The 15,926-nt window shown below is 32.4% G+C and overlaps 1 protein-coding gene across 1 annotated transcript; it reads right to left on the bottom strand.

Moving 5' to 3' along the window:
- Positions 1–475: 475 nt before the first annotated feature.
- LOC144571883 (transcription factor NIGT1-like) lies at positions 476–3,975 on the bottom strand. Its single transcript, XM_078321283.1, has 5 exons — positions 3,649–3,975; positions 3,326–3,549; positions 2,659–3,001; positions 2,271–2,347; positions 476–1,101 (listed from the first exon to the last, which is right to left on the bottom strand). Exons 1-5 carry the CDS (start codon positions 3,779–3,781, stop codon positions 751–753), a joined length of 1,128 nt encoding a protein of 375 aa, XP_078177409.1. The 5' UTR covers positions 3,782–3,975; the 3' UTR covers positions 476–750.
- Between the last annotated feature and the right edge of the window lie 11,951 nt (positions 3,976–15,926).

Below are 15,926 nucleotides of genomic sequence, written 5' to 3'. Positions count from 1 at the left end.
AATTTTATGGCTGGTTTTCAATTAAATCTAAATCAGCTATTTTTTTTGACGGTTTGGACATTTTTATATTTGCCCATCGCAGTTAGCAAGGACAATTATGTTATTTTTTATTTAAAGTTAAATATTAATAAAAAAAAAAATGGCGGTCCGTTTTGAGGCAATGTTATAAATTAGTGATCTTGAAAGTTGAAACTAGTATTCGTTAAAGAAAGTAACATCTACTTAATTGCTAAACTTTTCTGTTTGAAAATAAATTCTTCACGTGACCAAACTAAACTTTTTTGGCTCAATCTTATATTTCTCTCTTCTGGAGCGGCATTTATTTTTGGCGCCCACAATAGATATCTGCTGTCGACATTTTTTACTCAAAACTAATTAAATGTTTGTTTAGATAAGAGACTACTTGTGAAAAGTCAGTAGCAAATTTAGACTTTAACGCGTCATCCCAATCTATCTACCAAACCATGCACCGAAATAATAACGCATTGTATTCATTTCTATTTGTTTTTCCAAGTACGTTCCAAAATTGTCACACAACTGTACACCGATTACATTGCTCAACATAATAAAGTTTGAAAAGATCTCAAGCATACAAGTCTGTATACTAATGTAAATGTCTACACATGTACGCGCACCTCTACTCACAGGAAGGAAGAACAAAAAATGGCGGAATTGCCATGGAAAAAAAAATAAATAACAGAAGAAACGACGACACACAAGGCCATAAATATAACAAACTGTGCTAAACAGTCAAAAAGGAGGGGAAGCAGTGGTCGTTTGCGAAGAAGAAGAAGTTGACGGAGATGCAGATTTCGGACTCACTTCTGAATTTCCATTGCATCTAGGTCCATTTACCAACAGTCTTTTGTTATTTTGTTGATGAGGAGATGGCACTGAGGCTACAGGGGTGTAAATTCTAGAGGATCGAGCTTTTATATCGGCTGAGGGTTGTGCTGCAGCAGCCGCAGCAGCAGCTGCCGCATAATCTTGTGGCGGGACCCAAATGCCGCCTACCACTACAAATTGTGGGCCTGGTTGGCTGCAGTTGGTACTGCTCTGAGCTGCTGATGAGTTTGGTCGCCTTGTATGTAGTCGGTATTTCTGTTTGTGCAAAGAAAATGAAGGGTTAGGAGCTCATCCCAAATATAAATCATCTTCTATTCAAGCAAAAGAAAAATAAGTACTATTGTTTCTTTTCATTTTTTTGTTTTTTTTGTTTTACTTGTTAAGAAAGAAAGATAAGATATCCTACTCAGAAGATAGAACTGCACAGGTAAGTAATGGGTCCACAAAGATCATCCATATCTAAAAATCAATGCATTTGATTTGGGACTGGTCCCCATCAAAAGATCAAACAAAATTTTTTAAAATTCTATTTCAAATCTTAGCGTGTGGTCCATGCTGCGGAATCCAGATATACTTGGAATATTCAATGTAGTATTATTAAAATAACCCATTCTTCAAAACAATTGACATTTATCTATTAGTACTGAATGCAGGAGGTGAGAAAAATGAGGCACTGGCCACTGAGATTGAATTTTTCAAATATATATGGTCAAAAGGCCAAAAGCATAAGGTTTGAGTTGATTCAACATCAACGGGTGGGAACTGACTTTCTCTTTTCTTTTCTTTTCTTTTTCTCACAAAGCACAATGGGCACAATGGGAAATTATGAGAATTATTAGGAAGCATGGCAAGAGAATATTCCAAGGAGACAGCCATGTCCTTTCTCAGCTTTGAAAAGCCAATAGGAGCATCCTATGCTCTGTTAATTGTTATTCTATTCTTATGATTTTTTTATTCTATGATTTTTCCTGAATTAAAATTATGGTCCAACTTAAGAACCAGCCTATTAATTAAAATAATACAAGTGGAAATAGCTCAATTTAATAAACTTCTGAGTACTGCATACATGATGTAAAAAGTAACTTTTGACACTAGCCATATATTGTTAAATGATTCAAACTTCTTAGATGCAACATTACAGAGCACATATTAAAATTATACACCGGAATGCAACTAGGCCTAAGGGCTAAGGCGTCGGTTAATGCAGTAGATAATGACTTGCATTTCATGCATTCCAACAAACACAAACATAAACACAACAACCACCCATTTTTGTACTTAATTAGATTCCACTTTTTTATGCCTTAGATTAAAAGGAATTAGAGAGAGAAGATTTGTTAGGTATATGGAACTCTTTCTTATCATTAATTTAAGAAGATGAATGAAATTATATGAGTTCTAACTAAGAGAATAAGAATAATTACCTGGAGATGGCTCTTCACCTCATCATTTGTTAGACCATCCACCTTCATCAACTCTCTAATTTGCTTGGGGGTGGCCACTGCATTTGTTTAGTTTCCTTTAGATTGGAAATAAACATTTTTAAAGCAAGAAAGTACAATAATTGATATTTTTAAAGCAAATAAAAAAGTCGGTACATATCCTATGCCATTATTGTAATAGGAATATAAAAAATTTGTACATATCTAAAGGAAGGACTACAATGGCTATACAACCGATTATGATCAAAATACAGCTTTAGCAACCAGTTGGTAACAGTAACAACAAGGAGTTCTATTAATCTACTTCTCTTTTCTCTTTTTTTTTTTAATATAAGATTTAAAATTTCTATAGATAATGAAAGAGACAAACCATGAGAACCGCCAATCTGCTGAAGCGCGTGTAGAAACCTTCTATGAAGCTCAGGCGACCAACATCGCCTAGCCTTCCGGTTATTTTGAGATGGGTCATCCTTTCCCTTGTCATTTCCTTTTTCACTATCCGTCTCTTTTTCCTTCTCTTGTTCTTTATCTTTGCTCTCGCTTGCAGCACAAACATAGCTGCTGGTAGCAGCAGCTCCACTGCTGACGCCAGCAGTGGAGCTGGTGGTGCCGGCTGATGTGGCCGGAAGCGGTACAAGTTTTTCCTTCTCAAATGGTTGGAATGCTCCTCCCATCTTTCGTGCATTCACAGCTATGGGTTTACAAGGTGGCTCCTAATTTTCAGAAAAGAACCCAACATGTAACTTAGCTTTTGCACTCTAAACAATATAACAAGCTTAATAAAAATAAGAAACATTAGAAGAAACGGAATCATTAGGGAGGCATTACTGATAAGTGACAAGACAAAATGGTGCTGCATAAGCAACATTCTGCTAATAAAATTTCTAAATTATATGATAATTGAGATATACCAGTATACTCTCTATCTTACTGAATTTCCAGGCAAAACAATTAAATCTAAATTTTTTTAGAAACTTGCAAAGCTGAACTGATTGTTAATCAGCTTTAAAGGAGGACGGTAGAGAATGATTCTTTACCACTGGGAGAGCAGGAGGAGAAGCATCAGGCTCTTGATTCCAGAGCTGGACTGATTGTAGCCAATCGGCTTTCTTCTCCGAGCCTTTTTTCAAGTCATGCGCACTTTCCTCGTCAGACGAAGATAGACTCGGTTTAAGCGGTATAAACTCCTCCAATACCGGTCCATCACTCGCTGTTTCGCCACTCCCCATACTATCTATCTGATACTTTACATTCTCAATCGCTGCATTTAAAAAGAAGAAGAAGAACAAGAATTTAAAATCAAATAAAATTGCAGAAAGACAGTAACTTCAAAGCATGGATTGATCTGATTAAAAATTACTTTGCGAAACGAGCTGGAGGCAAAGGGGTAGCTCCCGCTGGAAGACTTGAATCTTGCAGCGTTCCTCTTCAAGAGCGTGTATGTAGTCTTGATATCTGCGAGTTTTTTCAATCAGATCCATGGAGGAGAGCATGGATTTGGTTTGATTTTGTTCCTCTGTGAGAAAGCGATAAAGGAAAAGGAGAAACAGGCAAGAATTTTAATGGGAACGAAGAAGAGAGAAGGAAGGAGATGTAATGAGAAAAAGGAATCAGAGACGGGGCGTCGCGTAAGAACCGAATCTTCGATTAAAAGAGTAGGTGTGGGGAGAGAGAAACAGTAAATGACAGAGATAGGCTCTTTCTCCTCTCCAGTTCTTCCAAAACTGCTGATAACCTTTTTCTGTCCGAGCAAAATTTTTGAATTACATTTACAGCCACGAAAAATGTAATATGATAACAAATTAAGGTATTGCAAACTCAGCTGATTTAATTTTATTCTTTTTATTTCCTTTCTACTGAGAAAAAAAATTCACTCAATTAAATTTATTTTTCTTCTTATTTTTTATGGTAAAAGAAAGCAATATTTAAAATGGAAGTTTCCAGTTTTTTAGTAATGGAGGAGCGAAACATAGTATTTTAAGTAACGTTTTGAATATTCCGCGGTGCGATTCCGCTATGATGTGCTGGAACTGACATGAGGGAAGGGACGAGGGGATAAGATCAAGCAACCGAATCAAGGAACAAGATGCGAGGGATCTAAAAACGAACGGCCGAGATTGGGAGATAGGTGGAGAGAAGGGGAGAATCGGTCAGGGTATTGTCCGCAGGAATCTTTCTGAAGCGATAGCGGACCTGCCACGCCTTGTCGGGAGTATAATTACTCGGACGCACATGGTGTACATCGTACGGAATGGATTTCTGAGTGCAAGAAATGTTATAGATAACCAATTTGCACATGGAAATTCGAATTTGAGTTAAAAATGCAGTCACCACTCACCACCCACCATTAATGAGTATGGCTAATATAACATTAGTGTTATTTCAGTCTATATAACACTAATTCTAAAACCTGTCAAATCGAGTTTAAATGGTGAATCCAAACCGTTCAAATCGATTTACTTTATTAGTGGTGCGTTTACTTGTAAAATTTATAAGTTTTTGAGTTTATTTGGTATCAAGTCAAGCGGTCAAATGTGTGAGTTTTTAAGTTAATTTTAATACATTCATTTTTCAATTTTTTTGCCGCTTGATTTGATACTAAAATAACTCGAAAATATAAAATGTTTGCATGTAAACACATCACTCATAAAGTAAATTAGTTTGAACGGTTTGGATTTACAATTTGAACTCGATTTGATAGGTTTTGGAGTTGGTGTTATATAAACTGAAATGACACTGATATTATATTAGCCATACTCACCATTAATGCAAAGAGAACTTCAATTACATAATAGAAGACAAGACATCAATCATTTCAAAAATAAATTTTAAAAATGAAGTTTAAATTGTTTAAACTGATTTTAGACCTACTAGAGTTCTCATAAATATAAAACGGATTCCAATTTTTTTTTTACAATCAAACTATAATTTTAACATGCTTAATAATAATAAACACAATAATATTTTGTACTGATATACTTGTAGTAAAATATCAAAATAAATGAGCATCTCCAATCCAACAATTCAAATTAATTGCTAAAAAGCGATTATAGAAATTTTAGGAATTAATCTGCTGCATTGGTGCAATTAAATCAAATTTGTTTCTATGTCCACATCAGCGCATCTTTCTTTTTTATTGGAGAGAGAGCACTAAGAAAGATTTTGAGCCAATCAATTAGACAACGTGTCATTAAACAAATATTTTCTTATAAAACAAATTTGTTAATTATCAATCTTAAAACAATTACTTTTATCATCATTACAAAATATTATACAATTTTTTTGTCAAAAGTAAGTCATAATCTTATAATAAATTGTGCATGACAGATTCTGTCTATTGAGTCTTGACAACGACGAAGCCACGTGGTCTTCAATGGTGTGGTGTCATTTTACCGTGACAAAAACTTGGTGAAATGAATGAGTTTGGTAGCACAAAACTAAAATTGTGGTTCAGCAATGACTTTTGTGGGCAGTTGATGTAAACTTGTACGGTATATTATATACCAAGGCAAGGACGACACTGAACTCATTAGTTATGAGATATTCGAGAGAAATCCGTTTGGATTGATTAAACAATGCAAAGTAAAGTAAAGTAAAGTAAAGTAATGAAATAGTAAGAGTTGGGTGGCTGTTTATTACACGCAAAGGAGGTCCCGGCCGGTAAGGTCAAGGTGGTCCTCTCGTTTTTATTTTTATTTGGCCCTTGAGAGATTCCAAGGGTCACCTGGGACGGGGACGGGGGTTCTGCTCACGCTCACGGATTCCTTGCCTGGTTAATTAATAAAGGTTCTTAATTTAGAGCAATTGGTTTGGTGAATGAATCACACAATGCAAGTAGGTCGAAATTAAAGGCAAAAGGAATCTGATTAGCGCGGACATTAGATTCGGACCCAACAGGATCTTCGTTTTCGATATTTTTTTACATATAATAAAATAGTTGGTACAACAATATATAATTATATGAGTAAAGCTAGGGTGTGACATGCTCACCAATAAAGTTTGGTGAGCATAACTTCAAAAATATATCGGATCGACGTCAAATGTTGAATCCAAACCGTTGAAATCCATGTACTTCATGAGTGATGCACATACATGCAAAATTTTGAAAGTTTCAAGTTTATTTGCTACACGGTCAAGTGGTCAAAGAAATGAACATTTTATAAGAAGCATTAATATTGTAAAGAAACCGTTGAAATCCATGTACTTCATGAGTGATGCACATACATGCAAAATTTTGAAAGTTTCGAGTTTATTTGCTACATTGGTGAGCATGTCACACCCTAGCTTTACTCTAATTATATATAGTTATAGGAAGCATTAATATTTTATGAAATGCTTGTTTGATATATTGTAAAGAATAAATTATACAAATTAAATGACCATTAGGTTTTCAATAAATTTTAAAAATACCAATGACAAAAAATTTAAATATACAAAAATCATTAAGATATTACTTAGTGGCAATACTATGTTTAGTTTAGTGCTATTCTCAATTTCTCATACATCTCATCGAGCATATCTTTGTTATTTTGAATTTGGTATTTCACGATATCTATCAAATTTAAAAAAAAAAATAATTTAAGTAGTCGTCTATTAAATTGTTTTATATAATTTAGAACTTCTGGTTCAAAAATTAAATTAATTTTAAATCATTCCAAATTGAATGCATGTTATTTTAAATCCTAAAAGATACATGTACAATAACATACTAGTTTTGTGCCTGTTGCAACGGAAACATATAATAATTGAATAAAATAAATTCTTCTACAAAATAACACCTTTATCAAAAATAAAATAGATATATTCAATATTTGAATTCAAATTGTTGGAATAATCTCACTTCGTAATACTGCACTGCATTGTACTAATATGCACAAAATAGAAGATAGAGACATGTATAACAGTGCAATTGTTTTTTTTAGAGAAACAAACATAATTTTTTCACGACAGTTGAAAATTATTTAGTGTCTGATCGGAACATACCAAAATTATTTAGTGTCTGATCGGAACATACCACTCAATGGAGTTCATGTGATTTAAATTCAAAATAATTCATATTGATATATGAGTTTCAATTGAACTTTGTTGATCGAAATCACAATAAAAAAAATGTACATAAATAAATTATTTAGGGGTCCTACGACAGTGTAAGTGTTTTGTTTATTGGAAAGTCTACGTAGTGTAAAAGATAAATTATTTCGTTTTAATTAAAATGACAGTTGTGTCCATAAGCTGATGATTAGAAAGCACATGTAATACGTATACGTAATTAAAGATGATGATTTCTTTCATATGTTGCAAAAGGATATTAATTAGGTACCGATCAAACTATATATATTTTCCTTCATTAATTTAAAATCCTTAGTACCTATACAATTGTATATAAGTGAGATAAACATCATATATTTCATACACAAACTTTTGTATTAGTAAAATATAAAAAAGAAAAGAAAAGGAAACTACCAAAACCAATAACCCCAAAAAGAAACAAGAATATGTGATTGCACACATCGCACATGTGAATAACAATTATAGTCCAAATAATCAAGCATACGAGAAAATTAGAAGGAAAAATACCATAATGAAATAATCAAAGAAAATGCATGCCTAAACATTTATATAGTTCCGGGGTGTTATTTTCATAGAAAACCTACTACGTAAAAACATAATCTCATTCTAAATAAGAAATTTGATTCACTAATTACACTTTAATTCTCAACATTCATGTTATTTTTTTTTTTGCCAAAGGTATAGAATAAAAGACAAATTAGAAAATAACCAAAGAGAAAAAGACCAAATAGCATGCATCAAGGTTCCCATTGAGATGGACTTTTTCACTTGAAACCAAACAAGTGATTAAGTTTAAACTTCTATAATAATCTATATTAAAATATTGAAATTCCTCATGTTAACAAACTAAAAGGTGAAATGGAACCAGATCAATAACTGAATCTAAATTAAAGTACATAGCCTACTTGGGTATATTAATTCAACTGTATTTACCCAATTTTCTAATATAAAATGGGTATATTCAACACAAATACACGAAGTTCTAAGATGAATTTATACATGTCCATTCATAAAAGTTAGATCCATCGAATTGTTAGAAAGGTATCAGAACCACAAATCATGGAATGCAAAAACAATCACTTTTTAATTTATATTTCAAAGATTAAAATTCAAAATTTGTATACAAATAGTTGATTGTTTATTTTATTGAGAGATACATATATTCACATAAGATTTTATGATTTTTGGATATTGTATTATACCGTATCATCAAGTGATAAAAAAATGATCAACTCTAATTAAACTATGATTGACTCATTTTGGTGTATTTATTTTTGAACCGTTTGATCTATTATAAAATAAAAATTGCGTGCCCCCATTTCTAAATAAAATGAAGAAGATCAAGAGTTTGATTTACCATTTGAATTTCAAACTTTGATGTATACAAGTAAAGAAACTTGTTTAAAAAAAAAGACAAAATCACTTGTAGAAATATAGTCATCCAATAGGCAAAAGCCAAAATGACAAAAAATATTTAGTGAAAGTGAATTCATATTAATAAAAGAGAAAAAGTTTCTATCCACTGACTTTTGTCCACGGTTTGTCCACAGACAACTTTTGACATGTTTTAAACTGAATTTACCTATTGAAATGGTCCCCACTCCAATTGGATCTGTTTCTCTTTTCTCCTCCGTTCTTTCCTTTTTTTCTAATTCAATTTCAAATCTCCGCTTCTCCCAATTTCTTTTTAATTTTCACCTCTCTTTTATTGATATCTCCATTAGAGATCTCTCTCACCACTACATGATGCTTGCATTTCTCCCTGGCCTCGCTTGGCTTCCGCTCAGCGACTCGTCGTGGCCGGGATCCCGCACGAGGCGGTCGAGTGCCGAGTAGATTGGATCCGTGTCGGAGCTCGAGCAGATGTCACCGCGGACTGTGACGCTTGGCCGCATTCAGCCCCAATCTCCTACTCATCATACAATCTACTGCAACAACCACGATGCGAACCTTCCCGTCAGGTACAAGGTTGGTTTGATTGCTCTGTAGCTTGGGATCTATGTTGGATATAACAAGTGTAAATAAATTGAGAAGAACAAGTTATTCGAGTGCCTATTCATTTTTTTTAGTCCTTTAGCAACCTAGAATGTACTGTTAATGACCTTGTCAGATGATAATCGGATGTACGTTACGTTTGAGAAGGATTTGATTCTTTTTTTTCTTGTTTTGAAAATGTTTGTGAAAGGTTTGATTCATCTATTTTGATTTTTTTTACTTGTTTTTAATTATATTGTTTAGTATAATTGCTAAATTTATTATAGTAATGGATTTCCTATTGATTGGTGCATAATTTATTTTACATGATTTATATATGGTAGTTTCGTAGGATTATCAGTTAGTTTATAGGTTTCATTCAATAGTTTTATAGGATGTATCAGTTTTTTTTTAGGTTTCACGTATTAGTTATTTTACAGGTTTTATGCATAGTTTTGTAGGATGTATCAGTTATTTTACAGGTATAATTCAATAGTTTTAAATGATGTATCAGTTATTTTACAGGTTTCAAGTATCAGTTATTTTATTTTTTTGCAAGATAATATTTCAAAAGAACGTGTTGTGGAGTATTTTTTTTACAAGATATATGAATCAGGTTTAAATGTTATGTAGAGTATTTTACCGGATATAGTTCACAATTTTACATGATATATGCATCATTTTACAGTATTTATTATTATTGATGTCTAAAGGTTTACAATATATATATAATTCACAATTTTACAGGATATAGCTTATAGTTTTACATGATATGTAGAGTGTTTTACAAGATATAGTTCACAGTTTTATAACCTCTTTTTTTTGCAAGATGGTATTTCAAAGAACGCTGGTTTTTTTTGATGATATTCTGGATGTTCAATGATAAAATTAGGTTTGCTATTTTGTGGTGAATATTATGGTTTGTGTTGAACAGATGCTGTGTGTGGTGAATATTATTGTTTTGTTGAACAGATGATGTATTTATGTTTAGATTTAGAAATTTTACAGTATACATCGAATTGATTTATAGTTTAGATTTAGAAATTTTATATTATTGATTGTTTGTAGGTTGTATGTTTTGTTTTTGTAGTTTAAGTTGAAATTTTGTATTTTTTTTACAGTTTATTTTATCCTTTTCATATACTTATTTTAAATTATTGAAATTTTATAGTTTTTACGTTTTATTTTCACAGTTTACATTCACAATTTTACAGTATTGAAAATTTATGTTTTTTAATTTGTATTTTAATCGTTTTCATATGCTAATTTTGCATTGTTTTAAATTTATAGTTTTTACTTTTTATTTCCACAGTTTAAGTTTACAATTTTACAGTATTGCAAATTGACATTTTTTAATTTTTATTTAATTTGGTAATTTTACAATTTTGTAATTTTATAGTTTTTACCTTTTGATTTCACAGTTTAATTTGATAATTTTACAGTATTGAAAATTATGTTTTTTTAACATTTTATTTTATCGTTTTCATCTGTGAATTATGCATGTCTGTAATTTTATAGTTTGTACATTTTATTTTTATAGGTAAAGTGGTCAATTTTACAGTATTCAATGTTTTGATGATTTTATTGTGTGTTCATTAAATTGAGAAAAAAAGAATAAAAAAATTAATCGGGAAATTTAATTTTGCATTTTTATCACGTTTTTTGTCAAAATAACTGCTAATAACTAACAGTAACTGTTATACTAAGTGCACCTCTAAATTGAACAAAAACTGAAATTAAATTGCAATTGAAAGTAAATAGATGAGTTTAGAGAAATTTGACACGCGGGATGTTAACGGAGTTCGGCAAAACAAAGGCCTACGTCTCCGGGGCTTCGCAACCTCAAGTGGTGCGCCTTTCTATTACCCAATACGAAAGGATTACAACTTGTGAACCGGCGAGCCCTTACAACCAAGGGAAGTCACACGGCCAACAAAAGATGAGCGCCGGCGAGCCCTTACAACCAAGGGAAGTCACACGAGCTACTCGAGGTGAGAACGAAGTCTCAAAGTCTAGATGAATAAGAGAAACACTCAATAGATCACTCTAACCTAATCTAACTTGAGATTAGTGAAGTAGGTTTGAGGTTGTTTGAGAGATATTGAAGTTTTAAGTTCAATCAACAATGGTGGAACCAAGCTCACAGAAAATCGCCTCTTTTGCAATTAGGGATGGCTAGGTTGGTTTGGGAAGAAAGCCCAAAGACCTATTTATAGAGGCAGCTCAGAAATGAGCTAATTGAGCTAAAACGTTACAACGTTTTCCCTTTGCGATTTTAGGTTTTCAAATTGTCTGACAGCTCAGATTAAATGCTCCAAAAACGTTACAACGTTTATAAAACGTTGCATAACGTTTGGCTCTGTAAAATCTTGATCAAAAATAGGATTTTTTGAAGATCAAATTTAATTAAAACGTTACAACGTTTTAGGACTTTTGTACAACTGGATTTCGTAGTCCCTTATCATCCTTAAAACGTTACAACGGTTTTGCAAAATGTTATAACGTTTTAGGACTATTTGTACAACTGGATTTCGTAGTCCCTTCACATCCTTAAAACGTTATAACATTTTTGTAAAACGTTGTAACGTTTTATGTTGTCTCTGAGTTTGATCAAGTTGTTACTTAGTGTTTTTAACAGGGGTAAAACGTTATGACGTTTTACAAACGTTACATAACGTTTGGCTCTGTAAAAACAGGCTCAAACATGCTTTACTAATTATTAATTATTACAATTTACATTCTTGACGAATATCTTCATGATTTCTTCTGTCCAAGTATTCTACATTGCAATTCCAATTCTTCTTGAACTTACATAATCTCAAAGTAGAAGAAATCATAAAATTCAATAATTGTATGTTTTTGCAAATTAGTCAAATAGACGTAAAAGATTATTGTACGAACAACAGTAACTGCCAATAACTTCCTATAACTGTAATTTCCGAAAGTACAGTTTGAAAGTACAAATTTTTTTGTCATGTTGTGCAAGTTGCAATCTTTTTTTAACTTTCATGGGACCACTTCAAATAGTTGCTGAATGTTTTCTGATTAACTGATATATTTTATGTCATATATTGTATTATTATATAGCATGTAGAAGTAGTTTTACAGTATTCGCGCAAGTCAAAGCTGTGGAAAAATGGTGGACAAAAGTCTGTGGACAATTAGACGCTTCCTACTATAGCTTAAATTGAGTAGTGTATTAAATTTGGAAATTTCAAATAATTTGATAAGATATCAAATGCTGATAAGATATTCTTAAAAGTTGTAAGCATCTTATATTCTTAAAAATAAATTGATCATCCATTATGATACTTAAATAAGGAAATAAGAAATAGGGGATAGCTGGAGATGAGAAATAAGAAAACAAATAAATTGATTTTCTCTCTAATTTTGTTCTCTATTCAATTTTAATTGTAGCATATCGTGTGGCCGTAAATGTGTCGAGTATGCTTCTGACTATATTTAGACTTTTATAAGTAAAAAAATGCATTTAATCAAAAGCAGGCAGATTATGTGATTAGAGAGTTGATATTAAATCGGAAATCTCATCTTTCAATTATAGACGTTTGCAGATCAGAACATCTACGTGCATAACATATATATAAGAATGGATCATCTTTCAATTATAGTCGTTAGCGGATCAGAACATCTACGTACATAATAAATAGAGTAAAGATTTTAGTCCCCGTGATTTGGTCCCCTAATCATCCCCCGCTGCCAGTCAACGTCAACCCACATTCTTTCTCTAACAAATTGATGTGGTCCCTACTATTTTGTTCTATCTTCCAAAATATCTCACTAAATTAGAATCTAGAAATTTTAACGGAGACAAATCTAGAAATTGCTTCCCCTCTGTTTCAAGTTCCAAGCTTCTCTTTCCTTCTATCAATTGTCAATCTCTAATCTTGTTCCCTCACACATCACCGCTCCTTCTCTCATTCAGTTGCGATCGCCGACCACAGGAGAGCGTGGTGCACCGTCAAGATTCGACAAGGAGAGCGTGGCGAACTGTCAAGAACCAGTGAGGAGAGCATGGTGCACCGTCGAGATCCGGTGCGATCTGGCACAATCTTACATCGTCTCCGATGAGATCCGGCGGGGAGAGCGTGGTGCACTGTCGGAGGGGTTCATGCTAGCCCAACGAAGGTTGTTAGAGTGCAACATATGAATACTTTATTAGTTAGATATGAATACTTCATTAGTTAGATATGCATACTTCATGTTGTTAGATATGAATACTTCATATTTACATTAATTAGTTATAAATACTTCATTAGTTAGATATGAATACTTCATTTGTTAGATATGAACACAACATACTTACTATAAAAAAAAAAAAAGACTTTTTAAGTGAAATGAAGAGGTGTCCCATAAGAGATGTCTAATTTTGAATTGTATAAATTATTTCGTACATGTATGAATACTTCGTAATCTTGAGTATGACTATTGTTAGTGTCAGATGTGAATATTTGTTAGTGTCAGCTGTGAATACTTCATTAGTTAGATATGAATACTTCATGTTGTCAACATATGAATATTTCATTGTATAGATTCGCTGTAGTGGTCCCCAATGTTGGCAAATGTCACTTTCAGACGATTGCGGTCCCCAATCTAGGCTGTCAGACGTCGTCAGCGGTCCCCCTGGTCATTACTGGTCCCCAAGATTAATGCCCCCCTCCAGTTTGTATTTATATTTGACGAATATTATAGATAATAAGTATGAATACTATAAATTCGTAGGTATGAATACTATACACTTTGACGATGAATAAAATCGCGTTAGCCCTGCTCATTGGCGGTAGTTACCACGTGCGTGTCAGTTAGTGGTCCTTCCATTGTACTTTTTTTTTGGTCTTTTAGCACGGGAGACAGATAGAGAATTGAATGGGGAGTACTGTTAGTCGTTCCCTAATATATATAAGAATGGAGATTTTAGTATCAAAATATTTATTAATATATTATTGCATTATAAAAGACAAATTTACTATAACTAAAACAAGACTCTACAGTCAAAATATTTATCAACCCTCTGTTCGTTTTTTTAAAGGATTTTCAGTGGTTACTACCACGTTTAAAAGAGAGCATGAGAAATTATGAGAAATTGAAAAATCATCTATTTGTGGAGTAATTTTTGGAACTATTTTTCACGCGTGACGCTTTGATTTATTATTGGTAATGTGGAGGGAAAGAAAGCTCTCTTGATTTCTCTATAACAATAATATTGAATATTTACTCGAAATTTTTTTACAGTCACTGATCTTTACCCCAAAGATATACTCAAACAGTGCTTTAGTGCAAAGGATATGGATTCCTTACCCGAGTGAGTCTATGGTACTATGCATATCACGGGTTGTTATCGTGCTACGGCTCTATATTCGAGTTTTCAAATCTTAACTGTCGATCCGAACCGTTCATCTTGTTCTCCATATTAATATGTGTTTGGAGACCAAATTTTACATTTTTTGAAAAAATTTACTATTTTTTTAGATATTTAGAAAATCACTTGATCTGAAAATTCTGGACCATCCAAAAACAGTGATTTTCAATAAATCTAAAAAAATAGTAAACAAATTTAAAAAAATGTAAAATTTGGTCTCCAAACACATATTAATATGGAGAACAAGATGAACGGTTCGGATCGACCGTTAGAATTTGAAAACTCGAATATAGAACCGTAACACGGTAACAAATCGTAATATGCATAGTACCATAGACTCACTCTTCCATACCCATCTTCTTTTATGTCGGGTTCCTGTGCTATTGAAAATTACCTATCATACAACATTATTGTTGCACATTGTTTGATGTGAGTAGTCCACCTGATTCAATGCTATTAGAAATGAATCCATTTTCTCTAAAGTTCTTATTTATTTGTTTTGTATCTGGATAGCTCTGGAACTTTTGCTCTTCTAAAGCTACCTTCACGAGGTTAGTTTTTAGAATAAGGCCAAGGTGCTTATTCTCAGTTTATTTCAATCATGTCGATAATTTTTACTATTCACTAGTGGAAAAACATGAATCAGGATCGGCCTATCTGGATCGGTTATATGAAACAACCGATACTAATACCTATCTGGATCGGTTTTCTGAACAAAACCGATCCTAAAAACTAGTTAGATCGGGTTTTTTAGTCAACCGATCCAAATTTGTGAACTATCAGGATCGGTTGTTCTAAAAAACCGATCCTGATACTATCAGGATCAGTTGTTCTAAAAAACCGATCCTAATAGTTAAACTATTAGGATCGGTTTTTTTATAAAACCGATCCTGATACAATTTTTTTTTCAAAATTGGTTCTGCAAAAAAAAAAAAAAATCTGGGTCGGTTTTTTATTAAAAACCGACCCTATTTTTTTTTTTTTTTTTTTTTTTTTTTTTTTTTTTTTTTTTTTTTGCAGAAATTTTTTTGAAAAAAAAAAAATGTATCAGGATCGGTTTTATTGCTAAAAACCGATCCTGATAGTATCTGGATCGGTTTTTAGCAATAAAACCGATCCAGATAGTTTTTTTCTTTTATTTGGAAAATCTTTTCATATGGTTATGTTTAAATAAATATAAAAAATTACATATTAGAAATATAAGTTAATTATTTAAT

This window comes from Carex rostrata, chromosome 19 (assembly GCF_964058835.1).
Source record: "Carex rostrata chromosome 19, lpCarRost1.2, whole genome shotgun sequence".
NCBI lineage: Eukaryota > Viridiplantae > Streptophyta > Magnoliopsida > Poales > Cyperaceae > Carex > Carex rostrata.
This window is presented reverse-complemented; position numbering and strand designations above follow the sequence as displayed.

Coding starts and splice junctions, on each gene's coding strand:
- LOC144571883 (XM_078321283.1), bottom strand. CDS start 3,781: ATGCTCTCCTCCATGGATCTGATTGAAAAAACTCGCAGATATCAAGAC. Junction 3,550..3,648: donor CCTCCAGCTCGTTTCGCAAA/GTAATTTTTAAT, acceptor TTTTAAATGCAG/CGATTGAGAATGTAAAGTAT. Junction 3,002..3,325: donor CTCCTCCTGCTCTCCCAGTG/GTAAAGAATCAT, acceptor TCTGAAAATTAG/GAGCCACCTTGTAAACCCAT.